This window comes from Scomber japonicus, chromosome 22 (genome assembly GCF_027409825.1).
Source record: "Scomber japonicus isolate fScoJap1 chromosome 22, fScoJap1.pri, whole genome shotgun sequence".
NCBI lineage: Eukaryota > Metazoa > Chordata > Actinopteri > Scombriformes > Scombridae > Scomber > Scomber japonicus.
In genome coordinates, this window is record NC_070599.1 from 26,028,853 (window position 1) to 26,044,358 (window position 15,506).

General features: G+C 40.1%; 2 protein-coding genes across 2 annotated transcripts; one reads left to right on the top strand and one right to left on the bottom strand.

Annotated features, from left to right (window-relative positions):
* Positions 1 to 2,913: 2,913 nt before the first annotated feature.
* On the bottom strand, positions 2,914 to 4,453 carry LOC128383629 (uncharacterized). Its single transcript, XM_053343223.1, has 4 exons — positions 4,201 to 4,453; positions 3,452 to 3,691; positions 3,157 to 3,396; positions 2,914 to 3,017 (listed from the first exon to the last, which is right to left on the bottom strand). The coding sequence occupies exons 1-4, from the start codon at positions 4,451 to 4,453 to the stop codon at positions 2,914 to 2,916; spliced, it is 837 nt and encodes a 278-aa protein (XP_053199198.1).
* Positions 4,454 to 7,258: 2,805 nt separating this feature from the next.
* On the top strand, positions 7,259 to 9,411 carry LOC128383630 (programmed cell death 1 ligand 1-like). The gene is made up of 3 exons (XM_053343224.1): positions 7,259 to 7,334; positions 8,464 to 8,508; positions 9,071 to 9,411. Exons 1-3 carry the CDS (start codon positions 7,259 to 7,261, stop codon positions 9,409 to 9,411), a joined length of 462 nt encoding a protein of 153 aa, XP_053199199.1.
* Positions 9,412 to 15,506: the final 6,095 nt, after the last annotated feature.

Consider the following 15,506-nt stretch of genomic DNA (forward strand, 5'->3'; position numbering starts at 1 on the left):
AGTGTACGGTGACATCCTGTGCAGACTCTAACTGTTCTTAAATCTCTGTGTTTCAGTCCACGTAGAAAATATCTCACTTCCTCTTGGACAGAATGTCGTTGTGCGCTGCCAGGCTCCTCACAACATCCCCGTCATTGGTGTAAAGTGGATCAGAACTGACCTGGGGAACAAATATGTCGCCTTTTGGCGGGACGGGCACATGGATCCAGGCAACCAGCATCCATCTTTTAAAAACCGGACAGAGATGCAGACCAGTCAGATTAATCATGGTGACCTGTCTGTTGTTCTAAACAATGTGAGGACCACCGACAACGGAACATACAAAGCCTTTATGAAAATCAAAAGAAACTCCGGAACGGAAACTCAACTCATCTGCATCATCAACTTGATGACCGCTCCAGGTTAGTTTGATCATTTCTTTTGTATCAGTGGCATTAAAAAATGTACACACATAATGTCTTTATTCTTTAAAACATCACACAGACATAACTATGTTTTATTGGCTGTATACAGTATGAAGAGTGGAAACATCTCTAATAGATATCTGTTGATGTTTCATACAGATGCAGGGTTGGTATTAAGTATTCAGATCGACATTATATTAGAAGTAAAAGTCCTGCATGAAAAATCTGATTTAACTAAAGTACATGGGTGTTATGCGCTTGATGTAGTGAAACTATTACAGTAAAAGTAGTGGTTTGTTCCTTCTGACTGATACATTATTAATTAATATTGAATTGAATAGATATTAATACTGAAGCATCAGCGTGTAAATCAAATCTGATGAATCTAACTGAGGTTTCCAGTGAGAGCACAACTGGAAAAAAGTCAAAAGTTCTTAAAAAACGACACAAAAGTAGATTCTTGAAATTTACAGAACGCCATTAGCTGACAAATCCGTTTTCTGCTCTTTAGACGCCTCGGCTGGAGACAAGAAGCCTGAAGACAACGTGACTGAAATCCGCTTCATTGGAGTCCATCCAACTGTAGACAACGTGCCTAGGGTCAAATATGGATATTTTGGATTTTTGGGTTTGTTTTGTATTGTGCCGGTTACTGTAATCTGTGTTAATCTAGTTAAAAAAATGTAGGAAGCAATCAGATAAATCTGTTGCTTATCAAGCAGAAGACCAAGATGTCCAGATACCAAACGGCGTTCACCACTGAAAACACTATAGAAACACCAGTGATGAGAGCGGCCTCACAGGATAGATCCTGTGAGGCCGGATCAGCACACAGGCTGCCATGATCCTGTGAGGTTAAATCCAAAGCACTGAAACGAGCATCCTAAGTAGAGTTTCCTCCCTCAACTTCCAACTGTGTAGAAGAACTTATGGTTGCTGCAAACAAAGCAAACAAAGCAAAATGTCTTGTTTAGAGTCAGTGTTTGCCCATTTTGGGTTACTGTAGAAACATGATGACGCAACTGTCCACGACCTCCGTAATATATTGATAATTGATTTTTTTAAAAGGTTTTAATGAAGTATTTTTGTCAATGTTGTAAGATAGAAGATTTGTAATATATTTTAAGGTTGGGCTTTTTTTCTTTTTTTTGATTTGCACATTTACGTCTTCACCGTTTACATCTTCTCTGAATGTCATGTCCTCTTATATCCTTTGAACATCATTACCTTGGTGAGCTGTTCAACAACGTTACACTGGCTGCAAGGAAGGGGTTAATATTTGATGCTAACCTTCATTTTGATAATCGGGTCAATAATAAGTGTTGTCTTTACCAGTTGAAGATCATTTCTAAAATCAGGTCTTTTTTTTAATCCTTTGCTGATCTTCAAAAAGTCTGTTCTCAGCTTGACTACTGTAACTACTGCATGTTATTCAGGATGTCGTCAGGGCAACCACTCGTCTCAATACAGGGACAAAAAAAGTATGAACACATTACTCCTGTGCTTGTCTCCATAGACTGGCTCTTAGTGAGCTTTCACGTTGATTTAAAAATGTTATTACTGACTTTAAAGGTGTTACATGGTCTTGCTCCGAGTTACCGTTCAGAATTGTTTACGTGGTATGTTCCCCCCTCCCTCGACCCCTACGATCTGCAGCTGGAGCCCTGCTGGTCACTCCAAGATCACAGTTACTGATAAAGCTTCTTTTAAATCTTAAAAAGTGAAGCTCACCTTTGTTCATTTTCTATTGGACACGAGCAAAGACTCCTGTTGTTGTTTCCAGTGGATGAGTTGTGTTCTCAATCAACTTTTACATCTCACTTGAGTTTACAGTCAGTGTTTTTAAAATGAGCAGAAAACAACAGAAGTATAAAGAGGATGGGAGCATCCAGATATAAGTGCTGCTGTGACTGTGTGTGTGTGTTGAATGTTACCTACACTGTGACAACAAGACAAACCGTCATCATGTGACTAAAGCTGACTGCAGGTCGATCAAATGTGTGTGTTTAATGTAAATGAGTATTTTGTTAATATTTTGTGAAAAGATTTTTAAGTAAAGTAAACTATATTTGTTTATACTTGTGTTTGTTTCAGTGATTTGATGGTTGTTCTGGATCGTTGAGTCGAGCAGCAGAGTTTATTTAATGGGAATTGTCACAAAAGAATTACAAGAAAGTATGTTATAATGAAGCTCCCCCAAAAGACATGATATAGTTCACACACTGCCATTAGTCAACAAGTCATGTTTTATTGCTTTGGAGAACGACATGGTTGTACCTGACAGGCACGATAGGACTGTACCACCAATTCTGTTTGTACCTAAGAGAAAATCCTAAACTCGAGAAAATTGGTGAATGCGTCAATTTAAGATTTCTGGTCCATTGACTCTGTAGTCATTCTGGCACAGCTCAGACATAACGTCAAAGCAAAGAAAATATTCAGAGTTACAAAGACTGATGTTGACAGAAAATAAATTTTTTTCAGCTCTACTGTCTAGGACGAGTTCAGCTCAGAACTGATGCTCGGTGGTGACTTCCACATCATAGTCCTCGGCCAGTCTACCTGCAGCTTGGTCAGGCAGGGGTGTTGTCATGGAGACGGAAAAGTTGTTTCCTGTTGTGTGAAAAGTTATAGATAAAAAAGGTTTAAGCTGAATAACTGTAATTGTGTTCACTAGTGGAAATACTGGGTAATACATGATTGATTGATTGATTGATTGATTGATAGTTACTGAGTGTCTGTAAGGTGTTACCTGTGGATCTGTGTCGATATAAAGACACCATGAGGAGAGTGGAGATGAAGTACGGACAGACCACTACTAAGTGGCGGATCAGTGTGAACACAAGCTGGAGGGTTGGTGAGACAGGCAGGGCTGCAGAGTCGGAGGGCGGGGCTTCATATGCAGGAGGTGGGGTTGCTGATATGAGGGATGAGGTCGTTGATGCAGGGGGCGGGGCTGTGGTTGCAGGTTTTTCTGTAGAGAGAATCCCACCTGGTCAGGTGAACGTGGATAAAATAAGTGGTGAAATCAAAGGTAACTTCCTCACCTGTGACAATGATCCAGGTGGATGGAGACTCTCCATGACTGCTGATGTCACACTTGTAGAGGCCTTCATCAGACTTGGAAACATGGTGGATGGTCATGTGACCTGCAGGCTCAGTCCTGATGAGGGAGCCATCCTTATAGAAATCAGCTGGGAGGTTGGAGGTCTTTGTTTTACAGTGCAGAGTGACATCATCTCCATCCATCACAGGGAGGACAGGACTCTGCAGGATCACTGGTCCACCTCAACACAGAGACAAATTACAACATTTCATCATTTACACTCAGCTTCATCAATACTACTTAGAAGAAACAGGCAGCTTTGTCAAGTGGTGCAATGAAAACCTCTTAATTTTTCATCTAAATAAGACTAAGGAACTTCTCATTCATTCTAAAAAGAAAGGAGGAGGTATGACACTAATGATGATGACCAGCCATTGTACAGTGCTTTTGGTGAGCTGAAGAGCTCCTTTAGTGCCAGACTAGTGATGCCAAGGTGCTCTTCAGAAATATTTAGAAGGTCCTTGTACCTGGTGCAGTGAGGTCAGTATACAGACTGGTTTGATGTTGATGTGGTGCCTTGCACTTATCTTTCACTACCTGAGTCTTGTATGTTTCCTTCCAGTATGTTGTCTGTCTTTGCGTTAGGGTAACCCTTTCCCCACTAGGGGATTAATAAAGTACCTCTTATCTTAGTAACTCATATTTACACATGTATGACACATACATCACATCTTACTAATACTTACTAACCTGTGACAGTGATGTTGATGCTGTTACTGGTTGCTCCTTCTCTGGACTCACACCAGTAAACTCCAGTATCCCAGCGGAATGTTACAGTGTTGTTACAGAAGGAACCAGCTGAACTTCCCCAGTCAACTCCACACTTAGTCCTCTGTCGTTTTTTGGTGTTCCTCATCATTGTCCATCCAGTGGAGCCGTCGTCCTCCTCACAGCGCAGAGAGAACGATTTATATTCAAAAAACTGAGAGCTGCTGGGAGTCATAGTCAGACGAGCTGGAGGGAGGATAGGAACTAATTATTACCCAGGCTGATCCTAAACTCAGTGACTTACTGTTAGTTTGACTAGCTTTAATTATCAGTATTGCAATGTAACATTCACGCTGCTTTGAATAATAAAGCCTGGTGACAGACAGGGGGAGAGGCTTCAAATCAGTCTGGTTTGTGATAGAAGAAGTTTACTAACCTTGGTTTGTTGTGCAGCACAGCAAAGAGCTCAGACCTGAAAGGGAAATGACACTCATGTTGGTTTGAGGTTTCACCTTTCAAAGAAATCAGAGGGAAGTGACAAATAGCAGACACACTGATGTTGGTTTGGTTTTACTGCTGCAGAGGAAAGTGAATCTTTACCCTTCAACAGCTATGCCAACTTATGGTTGTATCAACTACATTTCCCATAATGCAACTGGAGAGCATCTTCCATAATTGGTGTGTTCTCGTGGTACTCGGAAGTCAGAATTTCCCAGTAAGGAATTTCAACTGGAACGCCTCCTGACATCTGATTTCCAACTCGGAAAGTCAGACGACCCTCACCAGCCCTGATCTCAAATTCTATGACAGCTGTCCTGTGCATCAACAGTGTGAACGTTATTGTAATATCCTGTACAACTGGTTTTCTGACTTTGACAGCGTGACATCGTTCCCGGCTCCCACTTCTTTCTAACTTCTGAGCTAAAAGGAGCGCATCATAAGAGCCTCTCTGCCCGGTAGGACTAACCATCACCGGTTCAGTGAATTTGATGAGGTAAAATTGGTGGAAAGCCCCTTTCAGAAGTAAGTAAATTGAACCTTTCACAAACAACTGTCACAGCATGCTTCACATACAAAATAAATCAATCAATCATATAAAACTGAGATAAATAGAAATAAAAACACCTGATAAAACATACAAAGGGAAGAGACGGAGGTGTCAAGTTAAAACATGAAAAACCACAAACTACCTAAATGCCCTGTCTGAACAGATGGTTTTTAAATTAGTCCACAGTATCCAAAGACCTCAAGCTTATTTGGAGACTATTTCAAAACTTTTTTAAACAAGGAGAAGAAAATAACTGAGTAAAATATGTCATGGGAACTTTCTTTTAAAAACGTTGTGAGAACTAAAAACCACAGACTTGACGTGAAGTAAAAATGAGATAAATAACAAGATTCTAGTTGTTGTCATTAAATCAGAAACATAAAGACTTTACTTACAGAGCAGAAACAATAGAGATGTTTCCTCCATGCTAACACTTGACATATAAAACTCTGATCAGTGTAGTCACATCAAGAAAACCCCTCCTCCATCCTGTGTCTGTGGTTCAGTGTTGTGGTTTCCTCTGCAAGGACAACTGAGAGACGGTTTTCTTTGTTTAATCACAATAAAGCAACCTATAAGTTAAATGACAGAGTTTTATGGGTCAGACTCCATTGATCACTGAGGGGAAACGTATGTGAACCCTTGCTTTCAATAACTGGTGTGACCCCCTTTCACAGCAATAACTTCAACAAAATATTTATGGTAACTGTTTATCAGCCCTGCACAACCTGTGTTGTGGTGTTCAGATTTCTATAGTGAAGACCCAGATTTCTCTTATTTAAATAAAACTGGGCCTCCCAGACTCACACTTGATTGGAACACCCACCTCTAATTTCTCCTACAAATGAATTGATAATCCTAGAGGTTCACACACTTTTTCCATGCACAAATGTGTCAAATTTGATAATTTTTCAATAAATATCCAAACAGTTTTTGATTCATTTGTTTAAGTGATGTCTCTTTACCTAGTTTTTGGACTTGGATGGGAATCTGATCATGTTTTATGTCATATTTATTGCAGAAATAGAGCAAATTCTAAATGGTTCACAAACTTTAAAGCAGCACATGTAGCATAAGTACAATATATAATACCATTGTAAAGTATGGTGTATAAATATGCAGTACATGTAATATACATACACTATACAATAATAACACAATACTATAAAGTACAATGAAATGATTGATTATGATGTTAAAACATTGATTTCATAAATGAAATGACTCTTCTGTAGAAAAATGCTGTATGTTAAGCAGTTTAGTTGAAAGGAAGTGAACAGAAGGTGATTTTATACTAACATGTGTGACAGTTTCTCTCTGCTTTAACCACTGAAATGTGGTGAGAAAAGAGACACGAACACTGTGTGTAGCTGCACACCAGCAGTCAGTAAAGACCAGTGTGGTGAGTGCTCACTTTATTGGACTCCACAAACGTTATATGAACATCACACTGTGACTCACTGAGCAAATGTGTGCCCTAATTTTTGTAGCATATTCCTCGGAGAGTTATGGCAGTTGATGGGAGGAAGTTTGTAACTTTGAAACTCAGCCTGGGAATACCTGGATGGGTCTCTTTTATTAAAGAAACAAAAACGCACAAGAACAAACAATATAAAAAGCCTCCATCATGCCCTTATCAGACAGAACTTTGCTAAGCAAGAAAACGCTCAGGCTCAAATGGCATTTCTTTTAGCTAAGCCTCCGATACTAACGTTTCTGATTCAACAGTTTTCAGTGCGTTACAGAATCAGCCCTTCAAAATAAAATCTCAGACCCCCGTTCTTAAAATGAAGGTTAATAATGGATTTAGTTCTACAAATATGTTCACTAAATGAACAAACATAAAGCAATAAAAATACCAACATTATAATAAAACCTAACTGAGGCTATTATTTTTATGAATCGATTGGATGGACCACCTGTCAATCTGGGTGGGCGTCGACGTAATCTTCCTCAGGTAAACACCTCCCCAGGTAGGAAGGAAGCTTCCAGATGATTCCAGATTCCAGAAGAGACGGACGGACAATGGACAAGCTTATTCTCCTGTCGCTCTTCATAGTGTGTCACGGTGAGTATTATTAATGTTTAAATTATTGAGGTGTGTTTTCACTTAGCTGCAGACTCAGGTGAGCGCGGCTACGGTGAGGGGAAGCCGCATCAGAGGGACAAACACTGGCCATGACACCGGCGTAGCTTCAGTAAGCTAGCAGCTAGCCGCTAAGCTAACCAAATTTAACAGCTCAAACCAGATGTCTCTGATGCTCATAACCATAACCATACCGTGGAGGTGTTGCTACAAAAAACACAACTTTGATATATATTAAAGGAACATTATTTGAGGCTAAAACAGACATGAATATAACACGTGAACACAGCTCAATGCGGCTAAATGCCGGCTAGCTGTAGCTGTTATTGTAGCTAACCGCAGTGAAAGTAGTAAAAGCTAGGGCTGGGCCGTTATTATCACGGTTAATTGAACTTTTAATCTCGATTACGATTAATGAACGATTATCTCCACCCTTGATGAACAATGATGTGCTTTCACAGTTTGTTTAGTTTAGTATTTTCCACTGCTGCCCTCACACATGAGGATCTTTAGGGAGTGAAAATAAAGATGTTTTAAGGTGTGACGCTGTGGTTAATGTATAGTTAGTGACCCGAAGGACTCCATTCCAGCAGTAAAGCTGGAAAGGAGTGCCTCGGGGCAAAGCCCAGAGCAGATATCGCCGTAGCAACGGCAGGGCATTAGATCCCCTTAGCAACCCTAGTAAAAACAAATAAAAAACTATAAAATGATTCAGCATTATGTTTTCTAAAGGTTGGGTGGAGCTCTTTTATTCGGATGTGTCCTCATACATAGACAGCAGAAAGACACATTTTAAATGCTTTAGGAAACTAAGGGCTTGAGAGAGAGAGAGAGAGAGAGGGGGGGGGGGCAGGCATGGTCAGCTGGACTCAGGTTGAAGTAGCCGGAGGTGCAACCTACTCCTCTGTGGCCCGGTGTGGTTGGTTGTTCGGGGACTGACCGGCTGCACCGCCTCTGAGCTGACAGAATGTGTAAGACACCCATGAAGTGTCAATAAATGTTTGAAAACAGTCCTTTTTTAAATTTTAGGCCAGACAGACCTACCATAGTGATGTCATTTATGAAGGGGATAATGTTGTTTTTTAACTTCTGTCTCTGTTCACTCTTTCAGCTGCTCCTGTGTCAGAGCGGAGTACGACCACAGCACCGTATGCAGGTGAGTCAAGGTCTCAGATGGATTACTATGGAATCAGATTTGTGTCAGATTGATCAATCAAAACTTTTTAAACATCAAACTTAAAATAATAATCTGAGAGAGAAAAAAAATCATCCAAGCAAAAAAAAAAGGCATCTCAAAAATAAAACGTATAACTTGCAAACAAATGTTCTGTGTAATCATGTAAACTTTTGGTCTTTTTCTATTTTGTCCTTTTGTTTAAAGTTCTCTCAGCTCTCTCTTTTTTTAACAGAATAAATGTGTTCTGCTGCCTTATAACAGATGTTTGACACTTTGATCTGACTATACTGTGGGAAAAATGATAGGTACATTTTGTAATTACATCCAAAGGAAGTTTTTGGCCCCAGACAACATGTTGGAAGTAGTGGTGGGCATAGATTATTTTGTAGACTTAACTGGACTTTATTACTCTACTTCAATAGTAATTAATGACCAAAAACATGTAACAAACAATTCTGAACAGTCCGATGAATTCACACAGCTATGGTGACATCCTGCAGACTCTAACCATTCTTATATCTCTGTGTTTCAGTCCATGAAGAAAATGTCTCTGCTCGTCCTGGAGAGAATGTGACGTTGCCTTGTCAGGTCCCAGCAAACAACACACTCCTTGGTGCAAAGTGGACCAGAACAGACCTGGGAGAGGAATATGTTGTCCTTTTTCTGCACGGGCACATGGAAACAGAAAACCAGCATTCATCTTTTAAAAACCGGACAGAGATGCAGAGCAGTCAGTTTAATCGTGGTAACCTCTCTGTTGTTCTAAACAATGTGAGGACCACCGACAGTGGAACATACACAGCCTACCAGATGCAAAACATCGAAGGTGAAACCAAAGATATATCCGTCTGCATCGTCCACTTGATGACCACTCCAGGTTAGTTTGATCATTTATTTTGTATCAGAATGTGATGGTGGCCTGAAAAACATGCATGTCATCACATCATGTGCTATTCTCTAGTGTTAATGGTCGTCACAGACATTATATGAGGGTGGGGCAAGTCCTACCCACTTTTAAATGTTGAGTCGAGTGGTAACAACAATTGCTACATACCCAGAACATCCCTGGTTCAAGTCCAGCCACCAACTGTCCAGTAATGCCCCAAAAAAGGTCTATAATCAGTACCTCAGCCTTGTTTTCAGATCACTGTATCAGTGCTTCATTATCAAATCCATCCCACTTGTTGAGAGAATGACCAAATCAATGAAGTTCAATTCCATGTTTTCCCTGCTGTACACACATGAGAGCTAATGATGCTTGTTTGTAATTGATGCTCAGATGTAGCTGAGTTCAAATGGATCACACACAGCAAGGTGTTCAGGAAATCATTGGCTCACTTAAAATCAAAACATCCCATTTAACTAAATGTTCGTATTTTGATCATCCGTCAGTCTCGATACACCCTTGCTGTTCTGTTAGCTGTGTTAAGGGTAGCCCAGTGGTTTTGGGGGGCATGACTTGTAATTGCAAGATCAGCGGTTCGAGTCTGGCATCAGACATTTATTGCATGCCCACCGCCCCTCTCTCAAAGTTGTCCCATCCAGATTTTCAATGTCTCTGTCACCCATGGTTAATAAGAGTGTTTATCATTATCCCTAACTGACACATCTAGTCTTAGCTCCCCATTTATTCTCAGGATTTGGAGAATCTGGTGTGTGTCAGGGATCAAAGGTCATATCTAACTGAAGTATCCAGTGAGAGCACAACTGAGAAAAAGTCAAATGTAATAAAAAAACAGCACAAATGGATTTCCTTCTGACCTTCTTCTTTTCTGTTTTTCAGATGACATCAATGGAAACGATAAAACTGGAGACAAAAATGTATATTTTGCATGTTTTGTTTTGCTTTTGCCTGTGGTGGGTGTTGTCTACATCTGCATCAGACAGTGTGGAAAGAAATCAAATCCAGCAGGAAGCGGTATTCAGTATTATTGGTTCTTAGAAAAAGGAAAGGCCTTTATCACTGAAAGTTTTTAGTTTTTGAGCAGCCAAAGTTTACCAGAACGAAGCTAAATGTATGTATGTATGAATGTATGTGAATTTTATATGAAATGTACACTGTGACAATGTTGGGCTCATTATTTTATTTTGAATTGCACACACAGCTGCCTCCTCCTGTATGGAATTTACATTTCATGAATATCATGTTGGTGTGAATGTGTTTGACTGAATTTTAGATCTATGTACAGTCTGAAGCATAATAGCTGTGAAATGGGATATAAAACATCAAATGAACTCCTGACCGGACGAAGGAAATATGGACTGTGATGCGGACAAAGAAATGGACTGTATGAAATATGTGAATGTGACCAACAATGAAATGTGCCAAGTTGATACATTTTATAAGAGTGAAGGTTGAATGCAGTGTACAATGTAAAGTCTAGTTTCATGAAAAGTAGTGAGCAATAAGTGATCAAAACAGTGTTCAGCTGATGTAAAAGACATTGCATATGATGTGGATGCTCTGATCGAGCAACGCTGCTGTTCATTACAAAAAACTCAAGCAGTGAGTGTGTGTGAGAGAGAGAGAGAGCGACAAGATCAAGTGTGTGAGACATATATTTGTATATATATACATATATTAAAATAATAAACTATATTTATTCAAACTTGTTTGTTTCATTGATTTAATGGTTGAGTTTATTTAATGAGAATTGTCACAAAAGAATTACAAGATAGTATGTTATAATGAAGCCCCGCCAAAAGACATGATATAGTTCACACACTGCCATTAGTCAACAAGTCATGTTTTATTGCTTTGGAGAACGACATGGTTGTATGTGACAGGACTGTACCACCAATTTTCTTCGTATCTAAGAGAAAATCCTAAACGAGAAAATTGGTGAATGGGTTGATTTAAGATTTCTTGCATCTGGCCCAATGACCCTGCAGTCACTCCGGTGCAGGTCAGACATAAAGTAAAGAAAATATTCAGAGTTACAAAGACTGATGTTGACAGAAGATACATTTTTTTCAGCTCTACTGTGTCTGACGAGTTCAGCTCAGAACTGATGCTCGGTGGTGACTTCCACAACGTCATCATAGTCCTCAGCCAATCTACCTGCAGCTTGGTCAGGCAGGGCTGTTGTCATGAAGACGGAAAGGTTGTTTCCTGTTATGTGAAAAGTTAGAAATAAAAAAGGTTTAAGCTGAATAACTGTAATTGTGTTCACTAGTGGAGATACTGGGTAATACATGATAGATAGATAGATAGATAGATAGATAGGTTGGTTGGTTGGTTGGTTGGTTGGTTGATTGATTGATTGATTGATTGATTGATTGTTTCTGAGTGTCTGTAAGCTGAGTGAATGATTCAGAGTGTTACCTGTGGATCTGTGTCGATATATAGACACCATGAGGAGAGTGGAGATGAAGTACGGACAGAAGACCACTAGGTGGCGGATCAGTGTGAACACAAGCTGGAGGGTTGGTGAGACAGGTGGGGCTGCAGATACAGGAGGGCTGGGCTTGTTCATTTACACCTTAACATGTGGACGAAATAAGTGGTGAAATCAAAGTTGACTTCCTCACCTGTGACAGAGATCCAGCTAGTTGGAGACTCTCCAAAAATGCTGTTGTTGCAGTTGTAGAGGCCTTCATCAGACTTGGAAACATGGTGGATGGTCATGTGACTTTCAGACTCAGACCTGATGAGGGAGCCATCTTTAAAGAAATCAGCTGAGAGGTTGGAGACCCGTATTTTACAGTGCAGAGTGACATCATCTCCCTCCATCACAGGGAGGACAGGACTCTGCAGAATCACTGGTCCATCTGAACACAGAGACAAATTACAGCATTTCATCATTTACACTCAGCTTCATCAATACTAACTCCACAGTCTGATCTTACCACTGACAGTGATGCTGATGCTGTTACTGGTTGCTCCCCCTCTGGACTCACACCAGTAAACTCCAGTATCCCAGGGTGCTGTTAGACTGATGTTACAGAAAGAACCAGCTGATCTTCCCCAGTCAACTCCACACTGACCCATCTCCCCTTCCGTTGAGGTCCTCATCATCGTCCATCCAGTGGAGCCGTCGTCCTCCTCACAGCGCAGAGAGAACGATTCATCTTCAAAAAACTGAGAGCTGCTGGGAATCATAGTCAGACGAACTGGAGGGAGGAGAGGAACTAATTATTACCCAGGCTGATCCTAAACTCAGTGCCATGAATAATAAAGCCTGGTGACAGACAATAGTAGAGCGTTGAGGTCTGGTTTGTGATTGTGGTTGAAGAAGTTTACTAACCTTGGTTTGTTGTGCAGCAAAGCAGAGAGCTCAGACCTGAAGGGAAATGACACTCAGGTTGGTTTGAGGTTTGACATTCAACAAGAAATCAGAAGAAAGTGACAAACAGCAGACAAGCTGATGTTGGTTTTAATGAGCACAGAAAGGAGGGGAGAGGTCTCTGGATGTTTGGTATGAAGAAACAAACTGTCTTTTATAGATGTACGAACCACATTTCTCATGAATAGAGTGGGGAGAAAACCTAAAACATGCAGCGTAGTAGCTCTCCAGGAGCAGGGTTGGAGACCACTGATAATGGGTATTTAAAAAAGCAGGGAAAAAATTGAATCGGTAAGAAAAATACAAAAAATAACCAATAATGTGCATCCAGATATGCATCAGTCAATTGGTAATCCACCAAGGTGGGTTGGGTGTGCAAGGCAGGGGGGCGAAGGGGCGTATCCAACTAATAACATGGGTGACAACATATTTAGTCCATGAACCAGAAACATACAACCTAAGATCTAAACTGTGTCTATTTGATATGCCATATTGGATTACATGCTTGCACAAATATACACATACATTTATACATACATACAAGCATAAAACCCTTCATACAGATTATTATATATAAATATAAATGTGCTAAATGTGGGAAAAATATAACAATAATACATCATAAAAACCATAAAGAAATCACAAAAATGAGAGATTTGATTGGCCTGAAGTCATATGACCATGTACCCAACACACCTTGGTGGATTACCCATTGACTGATGCATATGGATTTACATTACTGGTTGTTTTTTGTATTTCTTTGCACCTTATTGAGTTTTTTCTGTTAAATATCCTATATAATGTTACTTGTAATGTGTTTTATGAATGATCCTGATGAAGGCCATGAGCTGTAACGCAATCACTATGACATTATACACGTTTTCACAGGACGAGCAGGACTAACCATCACCAGTAAAGAAAGTTTGATGAGTACAATTGGGGGAACGCCCCTTTAAGAAACAACAGGAAGAGAAAGATATTAAGAGAAAAATGTGAAGATAAATAACAGAAGTCTAGTTGTTATCATTAAATTAGAAACACAGAGACTGTACTTACAGAGCAGCAACAGTAAAGATGTTTCCTCCATGCTAACACTTAAAAAACACTCAGGTCAATGTAGTCACGTCAAGAAAAACGGTCAGTGTAGCCACATGAAGAAAGACCCTCCTCCATCCTGTCTGTAGCTCAGTGTCGTGGTTTCCTCTGCACAGGCGACTGCGAGACAGTTTTCTTTGTTTAGTTGCAAAAAAGCAAACCACAACCTGAGGTAAAGACGGACAGAAACAAAAACCTAAAGGTCAAAATGACAGTTTTATGACATTTAAGGTTGGACATCTTCGATTAGTGAAGGAAAACACATCTGTGACAAAAAGAAAGACATATTAATTAAGAGAGAGATGACATTAATAAAACTATATGCAATTGCAGTTGTGCCACTCTGAAAACCTCAATGTGTCAACTAATGATACTAGTACCATAGTAAATATGTAATGTTATATGAATGTGCAATGTGTGTACACTATAGAGTAATAATACAATATGAAATAATTGATTGTGATGTTAAAACATTGATTTTATACATGGAATTACTCTTTCGTAAAAAACGTGAAGCGGTTTAGTTGAAAGCAAATAAACAGGACGTGATTATGTACTGACGTGTGTGCCAGTTTCTCTCTCTGCTTTAACCACAGACATGTGGTGAGAAAAGAGACCAACAGTGTAGCTGCAAACCAGCAGTCAGTAAAAACAGTAAGCTCTCACCTTATTGTACTCTATTCTACTCTAAATTGCTGGGACTGACAGGTGGATGGGTGCAGGATCAGCAGTGATGCGGGTGTTGAGCGCCCTGGTGAACAAACACCCGAGCATGAAGGTGAAGCTCTCAGTTTACTAATCAGTCCACGTCCCAAGTTATCCTCACCTATGCTCACCAGCTTTGAGTAGTGACAGAAAGAATGAGATTGTGGATACAAGCAGCCAATATGAGTTTCCTCTGGAGAGTGTCTGGGCTCAGCCTTAGAGATAGGGTCAGGAGTTCAGACATCCAGGGGAGGCTAGGAGTAGAGACGCTGCTCCTTCACATCAAAAGGAGCCAGCTGAGGTGGTTTGGGCTCCTGGTCAGAATCCTCCTGGACGCCCCCCTTTAGAGGACCTCCAGGTACGTCCAACTGGGAGGAGACCCAGACCACACTGGAGGTATTTCATATCTCTCCTGGTCTGGGAACACCTTGGGATCCTGAAGACTGTAGCTAACTGCTCGGCCTAATGCCAGTGCAACCCGGCCCTGGATAAGGGACAGAATATGGATGAATAGTCGATTCACAAACACCGTATGAGCATCACACCATGCCGCTCATTGGACAGATGTGTGCAATGTTTTTTGTAGCATATTCCAGCTATTTTTTAAATAGATTTATAATGACAGAACATTTAGCACTTCAGTCTATCATTTTCTTTAAAACACTTTATCTTTTTTTGCAGCACTTTATCATATTTTACCTTATTTAACAGTTATTCTGTTTTATGTGAGTATGTGAGTGTTTGAGCAGAGTAAATTGATACAGTTTTTATTTTATGAGAGACAGCAAATCTCGTTGTATGTTCAATTCAATCTTTATTTCAGACTCAGATCAGTCCATAAAAACACACATAGCCTACTACAAGAAACAAGAAGCATATCTAAAAGACATA